The 15,570-nt window shown below is 43.1% G+C and overlaps 1 protein-coding gene and 1 long non-coding RNA gene across 4 annotated transcripts in view; one reads left to right on the top strand and one right to left on the bottom strand.

Annotated features, from left to right (window-relative positions):
* Positions 1–1,256: 1,256 nt before the first annotated feature.
* Positions 1,257–13,573, bottom strand: WBP2NL (WBP2 N-terminal like). Of its 2 annotated transcripts, none has more exons than XM_083698497.1 (8): positions 13,415–13,573; positions 9,432–9,540; positions 8,049–8,184; positions 6,888–6,980; positions 6,379–6,588; positions 5,733–5,873; positions 4,349–4,425; positions 1,257–3,128 (listed from the first exon to the last, which is right to left on the bottom strand). In XM_083698497.1, exons 1-8 carry the CDS (start codon positions 13,471–13,473, stop codon positions 3,081–3,083), a joined length of 873 nt encoding a protein of 290 aa, XP_083554623.1. In that variant the 5' UTR covers positions 13,474–13,573; the 3' UTR covers positions 1,257–3,080. The 2 variants fall into 2 exon arrangements, with proteins under 2 accessions (XP_083554623.1, XP_083554624.1); XM_083698498.1 differs by lacking the exon at positions 13,415–13,573 and adding an exon at positions 12,882–13,115.
* Positions 13,574–13,859: 286 nt separating this feature from the next.
* LOC310825255 overlaps positions 13,860–15,570 on the top strand; it is a 4,710-nt gene continuing 2,999 nt past the window's right edge. The window contains exon 1 of one of the 2 annotated variants that reach the window (XR_014555196.1): positions 13,860–13,962. This is a non-coding gene — a long non-coding RNA (uncharacterized lncRNA). The other variant, XR_014555197.1, reaches the window with a different exon arrangement.

Raw genomic sequence — 15,570 nt, 5'->3', positions numbered from 1 at the left:
TCTCAGCCTGTTTTAACTGTTTAGGCTAAAATGAACTATAACATTTTTTAAAGTTTTCATTTCATTTACTTTGTGAGCCACCCAATTTTTTTTCTTATGGGGTGGTTATTTATTCAATACGTTTATATAAAGTAAAAACGGTGGAAGTGTAACAGTGGGAAACTTCAGTTGTACAGAGGCAGAACCGGAGCTGAAGGAGCCTTTGGGACTGGTAAAGCTGCTATAAAATACACCCCAGAAATTAGGAATCTAAGAAGGGCAACCTTATCCAAAAGAGGCAGTAACTTTGGGTGATAGATTTCAGGACGGCCGCTATCTTCCCATTGTCATCTGTGGAGGGGACGGGAGATATGCAAAATAAGTAGATTTAACACTATAATCTGATTTAAGAGCATTTCCCCAACATGCTATTTTAAAAAAGCCGGGAGTGGCATGCTAATCAAAGTAAGGCACAGGAGCAGATTCCACATGCAAGCTATTATTTTGGCAGCAGTTTGTTAGGATCCACTTAGTCAGACATACAGTGGTACCTCAGGTTACATACACTTCAGGTTACATATGCTTCAGGTTACAGACTCTGCTAACCCAGAAATAGTGCTTCAGGTTAAGAACTTTGCTTCAGGATGAGAACAGAAATCGTGCTCCGGCGGTGCAGCAGCAGCAGGAGGCCCCATTAGCTATGGTGGTGCTTCAGGTTAAGAACAGTTTCAGGTTAAGAACAGACCTCTGGAACGAATTAAGTACTTAACCCGAGGTACCACTCTACTCAAATTAGGGTTCAGCATCTCTTTGACTAATGTAGGGTCCTGCACATGTTGTATAGCGATGAAAACTATAGGTTACCAAAGGTGTTTCAAACTGGTGGCAGCCACAATCTAACATGAATATTATAGGCTACCACTTGAGTCAGCCGTCACCACTCTCATTTTACCTTCTGCAATCATTTTTTGTCAAAATGAAAAACGACCATATAAAACCACCTTTCTGCTTGTGTCAAGGTCTTTTTGTCTTAGGTTATCCACTTACCTCTATGAGTATATTTTATAGGAATCAGATGAAGGACAAAGAACTGAGTAGCAGTTTAAAATGGAATGATTAATGCTGTGTGTCAAGCTCTGGAAAGCCTCACGTACTTCATGCCAGAACAGTATTTAATACAGCTCCTTTAGAAAGAAACTCTCCCCCACCCTCTCTCTCTCTGTGACATGCACACAAAAAACCAGGTTGTCCACACAATCACCACAGATACAAATATAAAGATTTCAATACTTCTGTATTAAAGTGCAATCCAAAAATATTACAGAGGAAACTATTAAGTTATGGAAAGTGGTTAAGCTTCTTGGATTTAGATTAAAATGGATATTAGAAAATTTCACCCTATGCCTGCTATACTGAGTAATATTCTCAGTTACTAAAGGGAAGATGGTCAGAAAGGGATTCATGAATACAAACTAGTATGAGTGGTTCTTGCAAAATATAGCCCCTTTAGAGGTGAGGAAAAGATATCCTAAGAGATTAGGCTTTACTTAAGTTATATTTTCCATTATATGTGGAGCAAGAGTTCTCTTTGGAACAGATAAGAGGGGGGATTATCATGTGAAAAATAAAAGTTAAACCAGCGACCGCTTATGTAAGCAACCACAATATTGTGTGCGGCTTGCTGGCAAACATCCTTTTAGCCCTTCCTAACTCATTTGCCATCTCTTCCAACTTTGTTCAAAAGCAAATCTCACATGCCTTTCTCTATTTCAAAGTGAGTTTTAATACTTCCCCTCTCACCCACATCATTCACCATTTAGCCCTTTCTAGTTACATTAGTGCCTAGCTCAGCTGGCTGAGCAAAGAGAAATGGCTTCACTATCTATCTCAGGAGTTTGCTAGAATAATAGCTCTTTTCTATAAAGTACTCTCCTATTAAATAGACTCTGCTGCACTTGCTGCTACTGGGTACCAAGACATTCTGGACCTGGATTGGGCTGGTTTCCAGGAGACCAAGACATTCTTGCTTGGGTTGTGTTTCTAGAATGCTTGACGGGTGGGTTGCTCTTATATCTGTACTCTATACTTTTTGCTTAGCTTCACCCCTCAACTCCAAACTACTAATTTCATAACGCCACATCTTTGGTTCCAGTTCAGATAAATTGATCCTTTCCAGGTTTCTCAGCTGCACTAGGAATTAGATGAGCAGACAGATAGTCTGGCCTCTCTTGAATGTGAGACCTTCTCAATATCCCCTATACCAAAAGACAGGATACACTTTTAGAGACACTGATCCAACAATCAAAAGAGAAAGCAGAAGAGAAACCTATTACATGTTATTTCATATGATTGTAAGTTTCCACCAGGCATCCCTTTTGCAAGGGATAGGTTGCAAAAGTGTAGAGAACATGTTTGTTGCAGAGCCAGATGCAATTTCATCATGATAAGTTGGAGATGCACCGACATATTCAAAAAGACAGCTACTGGTTAGCCCTTTGGTTGCTTCCCCAGGCCATCTTTTTATACATCACTGGAGATTTTCCCATAAGTCCTCTCTGCTACTTTCCTAGAAAATAAGATAAGCCTTCACATATTTATAGAATTCCCTCTCATGCATTAAACTGCATGGAATTTTTTTTTAAAAATGCATGGAGTTAACACAGTTGTAACATGCCACACTGATGCTCACAAGCAGAGATGCATAGAAGCAGAATACTCCTGTCATATTCCTATCTGTGTGTCATTATACGAGTGTTTTTGTTCCATACAAAGAGCTTCAGTATTTCATTCCTACTTATGTGAAGTGGCTTCATTTGCATTATGCATATTTCACCTCTCCTGTCAAACCAAGGGCTAAAATAGTCATGGCTGTTCTATTCTGGTCTCAGGAGAGAAAGTAAGTACTCAGGAAAGCAATACTGTCACTGCTCTTTTGTATTGCCATGAGGAAAGTTTCAAGAACAGCGGGTGTTGAAGAGTCACCCAACATCGTGCAGGTTAGTGACACAGTATGACCTAGAGCATACAGAACCAAGAGGAGGCAGCAGCAATGGCAAAATCTTCTAGGACAAAAACATGGGAGGACAGCCCCTGGGCTCTTCTCAGTTATTCTTCTTCTCCTCAGGTGGTGAATAAGGAGGTGGTTGATCCTAAATTAAATGGAGACAGCATTAATGTGGCACATCCACGGTACATGAGTCGCCTTATTTTACAAAACACATCAAAACTTTGCTCATTTCATAGTTTCAGCACACTATCATCATGCTTGGGGGGGCCATCATGTTCAAATGGGCAAGACATCTAATATGAGGGTCCTCAACCCACAAGGTATCTTGTTCTTCTCTCAATACAAGTTTAAGTCCAGTACCCCCTAGCAATACACTTCAAGATGGAGCACACAATTTTATAGAATCTGCACATGCCAAAGATAGAATGGAACTTAACACATGGCTGCAATGGCACCTTTTTTCTAAAGGAGGGGTGCACTCTGGATTGTCTAAGTAGTGTAATTTAACTAATTTAAGGTTTACTTTGTTTTAATGCAGCCTTTCCCCCTTAGAATTCAAGACTCTCTCTGTCTCTGTCTCTCTCTCTCTCTGTGTGTGTGTAAAACTTCCACTGAAATGGCTCTTTATCGCAGCTTTATAGCTTAGTGACACAGAACATTAATCACATATACTAAAAACCAAGCAAGAACAAAAACCTAGTAATACAAATGAGGTTATTACTTGTAACAAAAATTGTCTTGTTGGCTGCCAGTACAGGTTAAAGAAATAAGCTACAGTGAGCATTTCTCACATTATTCCAAGCTAGCATCAAAGCTAAAAGGAGAAGTGGGTCCATCAAATAATCTTGTACCAAGAAAGTGGGTGCCATCTTGTGTCAGATTTGGATGTATTTGAAGCAAATTATGAAACTGCAATATGTTTCATAGATTCTGATTTGCCTCTCGTGGATTTTATGTTATTTGTGATCTTTTCCAACAGAGCTGCATTCCAAAATTCATCATACCATCTGTCTTCGGATAGTTAACCAGCCTCCTTCCAGTAATGCGATATCATGAGCTTGGCAGCCACGAGCATGAAGTAAAGGAGGCCCTTATAGGGAAGGTCCTCACTGACGTTTATGCAGATGGAGACTAGGCAAAGCTCAAGGTCCCTATGTGCTGTTACATTTGGCCCTCCCATTTTTTAGTACGGCTGGTATCTCTACTACAGGAAGCAAAGATACCAAGTATGCTTACTGTGCTGTAAGAAGCTGTACTGTATACTTCAACCAGTTGCAAGTTATGTCCAGCTGATTGCTAGCATAGCAAGAGTTCTTGCCATTTCTCCTCCCTATATCCATCAGACCTAGTGAGGTTCCTTACCATAGGCATGTAGACATTGTGAGGATTAGCCGGGTTATAATATGCACTGGAAGTTGCCTCTGTTGCTTTGTTGCCACCTAGTGCAGAAGGAAAGAATCAAGCATCTTTAAAAATACAAAAATCCACACTATTTATATTCACAAAGCAAATGCTGCTTGTTTTAGCACAATTTTTAGCACAAAAGAGCAGATTCTGCAGTGTCAGCAAGAAAGAATTAGGACATGACTAGACTAGCAGTTGGTTTGTGGACATGCTGAACAGCATTCATTCTGAGGAGACAGGGAACAGGAGAAAAGATGCCACAATGACCACAGAGACAAAGATCAAGAAACAAGATTTTAAGAGAGAGAGGTATCCACTTATACAAATAGTAGTCCCAACAGGTTTTTGCAGGATTAGATAGCCACCTGGAATTTAGACCGATTGTATTCTGTTAACAAGCATTCTGGGATCCTAAAACCTTCTGAGAGCTTGCTCAGGACCGCAATACCTCAAGGACCGCCTCCTTCCATATGAAGCTACCCAGACCCTGAGATCATCTTCTGAGGCCCTCCTTTGTGTGCCCCCTCTTCGAGAGGTTCGGAGGATGGCAACACGAGAACGGGCCTTCTCTGCAGTGGCTCCCTGTCTGTGGAATGCTCTTCCCCCAGGGAAGTTCGCCTGGTGCCTTCATCACAGTGGAACCTCTGGTTACGTACTGTCCTCCTTGCGAATGCTTCGGGTAATGAGCTCCATTAACCTGGAAGTAGGTCTCCTGGAAGTGAACTTTGCCCCAGGATGCGAGTGGGAGACTCGCAGCAGGAGACCCCATTAGCAAAAGCACACCTCAGATTAAGAATGGTTTCGACTTAAGAACGGACCTCCAGAATGTTCATAACCGGAGGCACCACTGTATACATCTTTAGGAACCAGGCAAAAACGTTCCTCTTTAACCAGGTATTTGGTTGATCCAATTTACATCTCATGCCCTTTTAAAATGTGTTTATGGGGGGGGCTATTGGGTTGCTGTTTTTATTTTTATTAGGTATTTTGTGGTTTTATATCTTGATTTTATTCTGTGAACTGCCCTGAGACCCCTGGGTATAGGGTGGTATATAAATTCAAATAGAGATGATAATAATAATAATAATAATAATAATAATAAGAAGAAGAAGAAGAAGAAGAAGAAGAAGAAGAAGAAGAAGAAGAAGAAGAAGAAGAAGAAGATGATGAAGAAGAAGAAGAAGATTCACAGCTTCCTTGGCTGTCATGGCTATTAGAACAGGGTAACTCCTCACGCTCAACCGCTCACCTCTCTTCAACAAAGAAATTATTCAAAACCTTAAAAAAGATACACTGGGAGACTGATCCAATCGCCCCCCCCCCATACTAAACGGAAATTTACCTGGCATTCCTGGCTCTGTCCAGGTTCTAGGAGCTGAAGGTCCTGCCTGAGATGGGGCCGAAGGTCCTGCAGAAGGGCCAGGGTATGGAGGAGGCGGCGCCATGTACATGGAGTTCATCCCAGGAGGTGCTGGATACATGCCTGACGACAGATAACAGATGCCATCACAGAAATATTCAAGGAGGAGCAGTTCACCAGGACAGGATTTTCCCATGCTGCATTTCATCCGCTTTCCCCATATAAGTTACATGCTTAAACTGAGACAATTGCTGTTCAAACTACATAGTCCATACTGATCCAGCAACTGTTCCCACTGGTTGGATAGAAAGCAAGGCAGCAGCAGAGGCTGAGTCACCACATACAGATGTACTGTGGAGAATGTACCTACTAAAACAATGCATGTAATACTTGAAGTCAAGGACTAAGTCTTACTTTGTTTAGTGAACTGACCCAATCCACGTTTAGTGTGTTCCAAGCATTCTACACTGAATAGGATCCCCTCCACTTTTGTGTTACTGTGGATATTCTCAAGATTTGAGCATTAGTCATCTCACCTACATGCAATAGTTATATATTTTGTCTGGTCGTATATACTACTGCCTTTTTTTGAGTGACATTCTTTCATGCAATCTGCTGGAATTTTTACCTGGAGGAGCAGCATATGGATATCCCATAGGTTGTGCAGCAGGTCCATATCCATTCATTTGTGCAGGCATATAACCGTATGGTCCTGGTGGTGGTGCGGCATAGGCCCCTGGTGCAGGTGCATATCCTCCTGGAAAAGGCGGAGGGGCATAGCCCCCGGGAACAGGTGCATAGCCATAGCCAAAACTCTGGGCAGGTACTCCCCTAGAAGCTGAAGAGGAATATGTTCAGTAAGCTAAAATCAGCACATGAAACCCTGGACTTCTTATGACGATGTCTTAAATCAGTCTACATTTAATTGATTAAGGCAAAATTATCTCCTTTCCCTTGTTGATGTTTTTGCCAGTTTTGCACCTAGAGCAGGACAGAACCATGAGGATGAAAATGAACAGGTCAGTTAATGGAGGCAGCCAGACTAACTAAGGGCCAGCTACTGCTAGCAAAACCAGAAAGCAAAGCAAATACAGATTAAGCAGCAAATGGCATTGGGGGCGGGGGAGAGAATCTTACCATCACTAGCAAGTTTGAACATCAGTTGCCCAAACTCTATGGCACCTCCACTGAAGAAGCTCATCTTAAATGAAGCCTGTCCTTCCCAGCCACCTAAGAAAAACAAGTCAGGTTAAATGTTAATTAAGGCAGCTTCCCAAGAGATTGCAAAGATAAAATTTAACAGAGTTAATTTGGCCCCATATGCTTCTGGGCAAATGAAAACATTTGTATTTTAATTTGATGGCACGAAAGGTAACTAAAACAGATGGGGAAGCTCTAGATGTTGTTTGACTTCAGCTGCCACCAGCCCCAGCCAACAAGGCCATTAGTCAGGAATGATGGAAACTGTAATCTAACAACACCAAGGAGGAGAGGGAGCACAACAGGTTGGTCACTTCTGGGTAAGAAAGTGAAATCAAGAATAGTTTCAACCAAGTTATAGTATTAACACCAGTATTAACCCATCAAGTACTTCTCCTGCAAACTAGGTTTCACCCCCTTGCAGATACAAAGAAGATTCATCTTATTTCAGGTAGTATGAAAAAAAAAATAGCTATATAAAATTAGCATTTGATTTGATAAGGCTGGAGGATGGATAACTTGATTGAAAGACCAATAAGTCAGATAAGTGGATTTATTAATTTAATCAGGGTCTGGAACTTAACTAGAAAGTAAAATAAGAATTTCTACCAGCAGAATCTTTTACTGTCTTACTCCAGCAAGCATCCTTCATAACTCAGCAAGAAAATATTTGCTGAAATGAAAGTTTTTTAAAAATATGTTTCTGAAATAAAACAACTTTTTCCTCTTCCCAAATCAAGCTATAATAATAAAAAGACTGAAGTGAAAATCCTCATCGCTACACTAGTTACAATGAAAATAATGATTTGCAAGCCAAGAGGATATGTTCATAAAAGGAGTGCTGAAACACAATCAAACTCGGCAGGGAGGGGTGTGTTTTTAGTAAACACACAAACTCACAGGAAAAACTCATTTCTATCATGTGATATTCACATGAGACACTGCCCCACATTTCCGATGCAATCATGCTCTTCAAGACCAATGGAAGGGGGGGAAAAAGACCAATGGAAAATAAATCACTGAAGTAGATTTTGCACAACTTGCGTTAAACTCAGTGATACAATAAATACATTCGTCACCACAAGATGTAGTACATACCTCCAGGTTCTGCTTCTATCACTCCTTTGATATAATTGGCGGAAAATACGGGCTGTTCAATGGAGCATCCTTTCACCTTGTAGAAGGGCATCATGAAGGACATCATTGGGTCCTTGCCCTTGGACACAAAAATAACCTGCAATACATTTAATTATCAAACTTATACCATGTGCTGTCTCTTCTATACAAGGCCCAAAGCAGTTAACACAGGGATAAAAATATGTAATATAAAACTACGTACGAAACAATCCAGGACAAATAACTAATTCTTCAAAGTGAGAGAAAGCCAACCCCCCATATCAAACCATCAACTGAAGACTTAAGTCAGGAATTTTTCTTTAATATTTATTAAAATAAATGAAAAAATAAGGAATCATAACCAGTTTTCTACAGAAGTCCCTCCACCCACTCAAATGTCTTCACCCTTTCCCTAAATGTCTACAAAATTGGGCTGTGACAGGCCTCTTTTAAGAGCATGGAGGTTCCCCACTAAGACCTCTCACTGGCAGTTTAGGAAGAAGGTGGGAATCTTTTTCATCTTGAGGCCAAATTCTCTTCTGGGTAACCTTCCAAGTGCCACATGCTCTTTCTGAACACTCTGGAGTCTGCTAGTTTCTACACACTCTTTCTGTCCTCCATCCTGGCACTATCAGAGTTCAAGGACACATTCCAACCAGGCAAAAACAACAACACTGCTCCTGGAAGGTTCAAAGTAAGGCCAGTGAGAGGTGGGGGCTGGAAAAAGGAAGTGGCATTCTATACCAGCAGAAGTTTCTGAACAGTATTTAAAGATAGACTTATGGAGAACATCAAACAACCCACAAAAACAGTTTTCATCTTGTGTCAGTCAGAATGCCTTCTTGTATCTTAAGCCAACATGAAATTTCAGAACAAAATAATCTAGAAAATTTCAGAATTTGTAGCAGCCATGCTGAATGCCTGAAAGAAGAAAACTACTTCTACTCTACCATTTCAACTACAGCCATACCTCGGGTTGAAGTAGCTTCGGGATGAATATTTTTGGGTTGCGCTCCACGGCGACCCGGAAGTAATGGAGTGCGTTACTTCTGGGTTTCGCCGCACGCGCATGCGCAGATGCTCAAAAATGATGTCAAGAGCATGCGCGGAAGTGCCGAATCGCGACCCGCAGATGCGGGTTGCGTTCGCTTCTGGATGCGAACAGAGCTCCAGAACAAATCCCGTTCGCATCCAGAGGTACCATAGTAACGTAGGAAAAAAAACCCTACACTAATAGTAGAGAAATGAATGTACTGAAGAATCTCACACTAGCTGTAGTTAGATAAACTACAAGTGACTGCTATCCTGACTGAATGACCCTTCAAAAGATGTCTAAGATGCAACTGGCCCTCACTCAAGACTTACCCTGTAAGGAGTGAGAAACACCATTCCTTTCTTGGTGCCTTTGAAGATCTCTGGTTTGCCAGTCACATCAGAGAAGGTCAGCTCCACATCTTTACAGTGCTTGAGAATGCTTCAGGGAAGGAGAAAAAATATGGCCGTGTGAGCATTTCTTAGTGGGCTATGCAAAACATGCCAGTACTGATCGGTAAAGAACCAACTCTACTATACTCACTGGGAGAGCCACTGCCAAGCCCAGACAGCCATTCAGAAAGCAAAACCCAACTCAGCAGATATATTTGCTTTCCCCTTCAGACACTAAACGGGAACACAATTCTCCTGACATTTCAAGTCTAAAGCAGGACACGAGAGAATCCAGTGAACGGGATTCACCTAACAAGGGCTTCTACTTGTGCAAAGGGACTCCCCCCCCCCAATTGTCCTAACTGAGGCTTGTATTGTATCCAACTGTGTTACTCAGTTGACAATAAAGCTTCAATTAGTGAACAGGAGAAAAAGCAGGTTAGCAATTCGCCTCCCCTTCCCCAGCCTCCCCAAGTCTGAAGAACTGATTTTGGCTGTATAGGGGGAGTTACAAAAAACAAACAAAAATCCTTCCCCTTACTGCCAGCTGAGCGGTACTGGGAGCTGTATCCTGACAAGGCAGATCCCCATGTGATGTGCTCTACAGCTGCCTCTCATTTTGCATTCTTCCAAGTGTGTGTCGAACACTTGCTAATATTAAGGCTACGGAAACTCCCATATGAACAGTCTGTTGTCATCAGGATACCCCTAAACCATTTCTTGTTCAGGGATATTTTACTGGTGACCTACTGCTCACGAACAGGTTATGAAAGAGCTGTGCAATGCTTTTCAATTTAGCTCTCTCACTGACTAGCTAAGAATCATGTGACTGATTTAACTCGCTCTGGCTTCCCTTCCAGCTCTTTTGTTAGCCCAGAGCCAATTAGTGAGAGTTTTCTAAGTCAACTGAATTTCATTCTGCCAACGAGGTTTGTGTGCTCTGTTCTGTAACTGGTCTTGTGGCTTATAGTGTCAGGTTTTTTGTTATAAGCAATCCTGAAGCACAGGTGCTGTGGGACAAATAAATAAATAAATAATAGATCAAATGATGCACTAACAGTCAATACAGTGGAAACTTAAACTTGTTAATAATTAAGTTGAAATCATTATTCCTGTTGTGACTGTCGTTTATAGGTGCTCAGCTCATCTTTCAGAAATGCAATGCTTCCATCGGCTTTCAGAAGCTTAAAACAATCTGCAACAACATATAAATTTGCATGCAAGCAGGGCCAGCTCATGCATGAGACAAGGCGAGACGACTGCCTCAGAGGGAAGGATCCACAGAACTGATCTCCAAGAAATGCATCGCCTGCTGCTGCTGCTGCTGCTGCAGTGGCCATGACAACTGTGGCACTCTTAGGAGGCCAGATCAGCTGTGTTCCTCAGCAGACTCCCTGCCAGATACAGCCTCTAGGCAAATAAGAGGCGCTACCATCCTTGTTCCTGATGTAAATCTTCACTCACCACTTCTTCCCTGGTGGTGGGGAGAGCATTGTGTGGTTTGCCTCAGGTGCCAAAATGTCTTGGGCCAGTCTATTTTCTCCAGCATCTGAAATTCTCCTAACCATGATCTTCTGTTTAGAAAACAAACTGGACTCTGTGCTACACTTTTCATAATTTGCAAGTACAATTAACATGCACTTGGCTTCACCATTACTCTGCTTTTATTGTTCTTGGTCATTCAGCTGAATAATCAACTGAATAATATAATTGTCAATATCCACAGCGAAAGAAGGATACTGACAAGCTAGAACATGTGCAGAGGAGGGCGACTGACCAATAAGATAAAGGGTCTGAAAACCAAACTTTATGAGGAACAGTTAAGGGAGTTGGGTATGTTTAGCCTGGTAAAGAGGAGACTCAGAGGAGATATGAGAGCCATATTCAGATTATCTCAAGGGCTGTCAAATGGAGGATGGAGCAAGCTTGTTTTCTCCTGCTCTGGAGGGCAGAACATGAACCAATGGATTCAAGTTATTAGAAAAGAGTTTCTGACTAAACATCAGGAAGAACTTTCTGACAGAGCAGTTCAACAGTGGAAAAGACTCCCACAAGCGGTGGTGGACCATCCTTCCTTGGAGGTTTTTAAGCAGAGGTTGGATGGCCATTTGTCATGTATGATCTAGTTGAGATTCCTGTATTGCAGGGGGCTGGTCTAGATAACTCTCATGGTCCCTTCCAACTACAATTCTGTGATTCTAAGATGGTAGCTCAAATCTCAGCAATGAGTTGTTGTAGGAACCCTGTGCCAGGAATAGGGACAGCACAGCGAAGGGATGTCTAATCCATTTGACAAATTTAGCTTACACTGGGAAAGTAACATGTCAATTCCAGCAATAACAGGAACAAGGGTAAGAAAGAGATACCAGTATTGTGATGGTTATCAAGAGCTTTTCTGTCTGCCCTGGCCAGACAACAACTATAGTCTCAAAGACAACTATGAAGTCTAATAGATCAAATGAACTAGCCAGCAGGCTGGAAGAATTATTTTCCCTTAGATACAATTTGAGGGCCAATCATTCACAAGTTAAGTTTTCTGGCATGCTGCCAATCCAGCAAGTAGTTTTTGACAGATGCAGAAGACTGATGCTCACACCACCTAAAAAACCAATGGTGCTCTGTTTACACATAACAAGGCAGAGAGCAACTTGAATATCACATCCACACCATACATTTAAAGCACATGGCTTCTGCTAAAGAATTCTGGGAACTGTAGTTTACCCCCCATAGAGCTACATTTCCTAACATTCTTAAACCACAGTTCCCATTATTCTTTGGGGGAAGTCACATGCTTTAAATGCATGCTTTAGGTATGACCAAAATCACAGCCACATTAATGAGATGTCCTCTGCCACAAATATTTTTGGCCAGCTGTTATCAATTGATTATTGTTATCAATAACAATTGTTATCAATTGATAACAATTACCTAGTGAGGTAAAAATTGACACTAAATCCACCTGGAGAACCACACTTGTATACATCAATTCACAGCACCCTTACTTTTAAGATACTTTCCAGTTCTTCATGAGGAAAAAATGGCAAGGTATCTTTATTCAAGAGAATTCTCGGCTGCCCCAAACACTGGATATCTCCTTCACTGTAGGGGATAAATGGCTGCCCACAGCCCATCTGCTTAGTATGTCTCAAATATGCTTCAAAGGAATGTAACTATTTTTAGTATTACTTTGTAAACACTGGTAAAATCGACATTTTTCTTTTATGCTTCACTGGCACGCTAGTCACTTTATCTCTGGTAAAGTGGCAAACCGGCCGGCGAAATATTAAGAAAATAAATGTACGCTGATCTCCACTCATACTGTGGGGGATCAACGTGTAACTTGCGTGTAGCACATGACAAAGGGAAAGCACGGATTAGGGTCACACCCACCGAGGGCTGAAGAGGAGGAAATGTCACGAACTGAATCAGCCTGCGCAGCAGCTTACGCCTAAGGCACCGACCCTAAGTATGCGAAGGGGCAAGTGGGCGCCGCGGAGAACAGAAGGCCTTACTTCCGAGTAAACACCTTCAGGGTTGCGCTACAAGGGAGCGAGTTTATCTACCCACAACAACACAGATCAAGGGATGTTTACCCCTTAAAACTTTCGCCCCCCCCCCATGAACATCAACCGGGCAGGAGCCCGAGGGAAGAAGGCACGGGAGGAAGGGGGGCGGGGAATGCCCTGCGTAACAGCATTCACACGAGCAGTTAACTGCTGCGCGCGCGCGTCACAATCGCAATTCCTGGGGAGAGATTTGGCGCTGCTTTCGGTGGCCGAACCAGGGGCGACTTTTATCGAGAAGCCGCCCGCGGTCTCCTCCGAAATAAACCCGGGCGAGGGCCCCCCTGGCGACCCCCGAGGCCGGCGATGGCGCCCCCTTCCCCCGCTCCACGTCTACCCTCTCCTCGCTTCCTTAGTTACCTCTCCCCGTTGGGCGGGATCACCCCGCCGCCCGCCGAGTGGTGCCTGTTCACCGCCATCTTCCCGGCCAATAGCGCCGCCGACCGAGACGGCCCTCCTCCCTCGTCCTTATACGAAGCGGCGCTCGAGTGGCTCCGCCGCGGCCGTGACCTCACGGCGCACAGGCCCGCCTCTCGGTGGGGCGGGGAATGGGGCGGGCGCGCCGGCAAAGTGAGGGAAAGAAAGAGCGAGGAAGAAGGGGGAAACGAGCAGAGCGGGGTATCGAGGTCCTTCAGTCGCAGGGACAGAGTCCCCATAGCTTAAAATCAACAAAGAGCCTAAACCCAGCGGCGTATTCGGATCTAACAAATGTATCCCGGGCTTAATGCCTGCATCCCGGGGGGTTGGGCTAGATGACCCTGGGGTCCCTTCCAGATCTACCATTCTAGGATTTTGTTATGCGGGGCATGGACGCAACAGCCAACCCACCTCACCTCTCGCCTACCTGCGATTCCCAGCAACGTGTGGCTGTGGGGTGTCAACAGTGAAGTCAGAGGAAAACGAAATGGGTGCGGGGGATACAGACTATTATTATTATTTTGCATTGCGTTTCCATCTCACTGCAGGAATTACATTTCCTCCATCTAGTGCGCACTCTATACGCTTCATACCTCTGAGGAAGAGGACTCTAGTCTGCCAAAGCTGTGCCACCAGCCATTGTAGTGATTCAGAGACATTTCTTAGTTGTAGTAGCTAATAAATTTCACTATGTTAAATCTTGTCTCAAGGTATTGAACCCAAACTTATTACAGCCATAATACATGTATTGGTTTTTAAGGTGCTGCATGATTGTATTGTTTTTTGCTGCAGACTAACATTACTGCCCTTCTGGAACCTCTTGATAACTGTGGTGCTATAACATTTTTTTAAATGCTCAAGGCTTGTTTTTCTTACCCTTCTCTATTATTGTTTGCATTTAACTTGTTGCTATAGGCCTGTGGGACGCGGGTGGCGCTGTGGGTAAAACCTCAGCGCCTAGGACTTGCCGATCGCATGGTCAGTGGTTCGAATCCCCGCGGCGGGGTGCGCTCCCGTCATTCGGTCCCAGCGCCTGCCAACCTAGCCTGCCAACCTAGCAGTTCGAAAGCACCCCCGGGTGCAAGTAGATAAATAGGGACCGCTTACCAGCGGGAAGGTAAACGGCGTTCTGTGTGCTGCGCTGGCTTGCCAGATGCAACTTGTCACACTGGCCACATGACCCGGAAGTATCTGCGGACAGCGCTGGCTCCCGGCCTATAGAGTGAGATGAGCGCACAACCCTGGCAAGTCTGGCCCGAACGGGCAGGGGTACCTTTACCTTTTTATAGGCCTGGCAACAGTTTGACATATTGCTATATCATATTTAAGAATATGGCACAATACCTTAAAACAGTTGTACTATGCTCTTATTGCTGTACTTGGCTCCAAAAAGTAGTGACTGTTCCACCCCCCTACCCCAATCACAAAACCTTGTTTCATATCCCATCTCTTCTCATGCCTACAGATGTTAGGTTGCTTGTAGGCTTCCTGGAGACAGCTGGTAGACCACTGTGGTAAGAAGGATGCTGGACTTGATGGGTCTGATGCGGCAAGCCTCTCATGTAAATGGTAAAAAACCACAAAACCACAAATTGTGATTTTAGAAGTCCACTTTGTTCGGGATGGAAACAGCAGCTTTACGGTAAATGTCAGATGTGGAACCCTTTGGAAATATACATAGAGTTCAATTCACAAGGACAGCTGTGACTGTATGATATTAATATTACCTTTGAATCAAGACTATTTTTAATACAACTATGTTGCATTCATAGTGCATGTTGAAGACATAGTCATGCAACCTTGGGTTCCTTAACGTTAAAAGTGTGTTATAACTTCAGCCATACAGCAGGCGTTCTGCTAATTTATAGTTTGTTCATTAGTCTTTCATTGGTGAACTGGGACCAAAGACAAGGTGGGCTGCAAACAGTAATATTACTGCCATACAAATTATATACAAGAGGCAGGGAAAAGTGAATCCCCAAATGCATATTTAGGCTAATGGTGGGTTGTGAGTCTGAAAAGGTTGAAGACTATGGCTTAGAGTAAATGACAAAATCTATTTACGGTACAAATATTATCAGGGCAACAAGCACATCTAA

This window comes from Podarcis gaigeae (genome assembly GCF_964106915.1).
Source record: "Podarcis gaigeae genome assembly, chromosome: 10".
In the NCBI taxonomy this organism is placed as follows: Eukaryota; Metazoa; Chordata; class Lepidosauria; order Squamata; family Lacertidae; genus Podarcis; species Podarcis gaigeae.
Note: the sequence above shows the minus strand (reverse complement) of the source record. Positions and strands in the feature narration are given on the sequence as shown.

What these genes read in the sequence shown, in the direction of transcription:
- WBP2NL (XM_083698497.1), bottom strand. Translation starts at nt 13,473, where the DNA reads ATGGCGGTGAACAGGCACCACTCGGCGGGCGGCGGGGTGATCCCGCCC. An exon ending in GATAGAAGCAGAACCTGGAG is followed by an intron (nt 6,981 to 8,048) that starts GTATGTACTACA and finishes TGTTTTTCTTAG; the next exon opens with GTGGCTGGGAAGGACAGGCT. An exon ending in GTTCAAACTTGCTAGTGATG is followed by an intron (nt 6,589 to 6,887) that starts GTAAGATTCTCT and finishes ATTCCTCTTCAG; the next exon opens with CTTCTAGGGGAGTACCTGCC.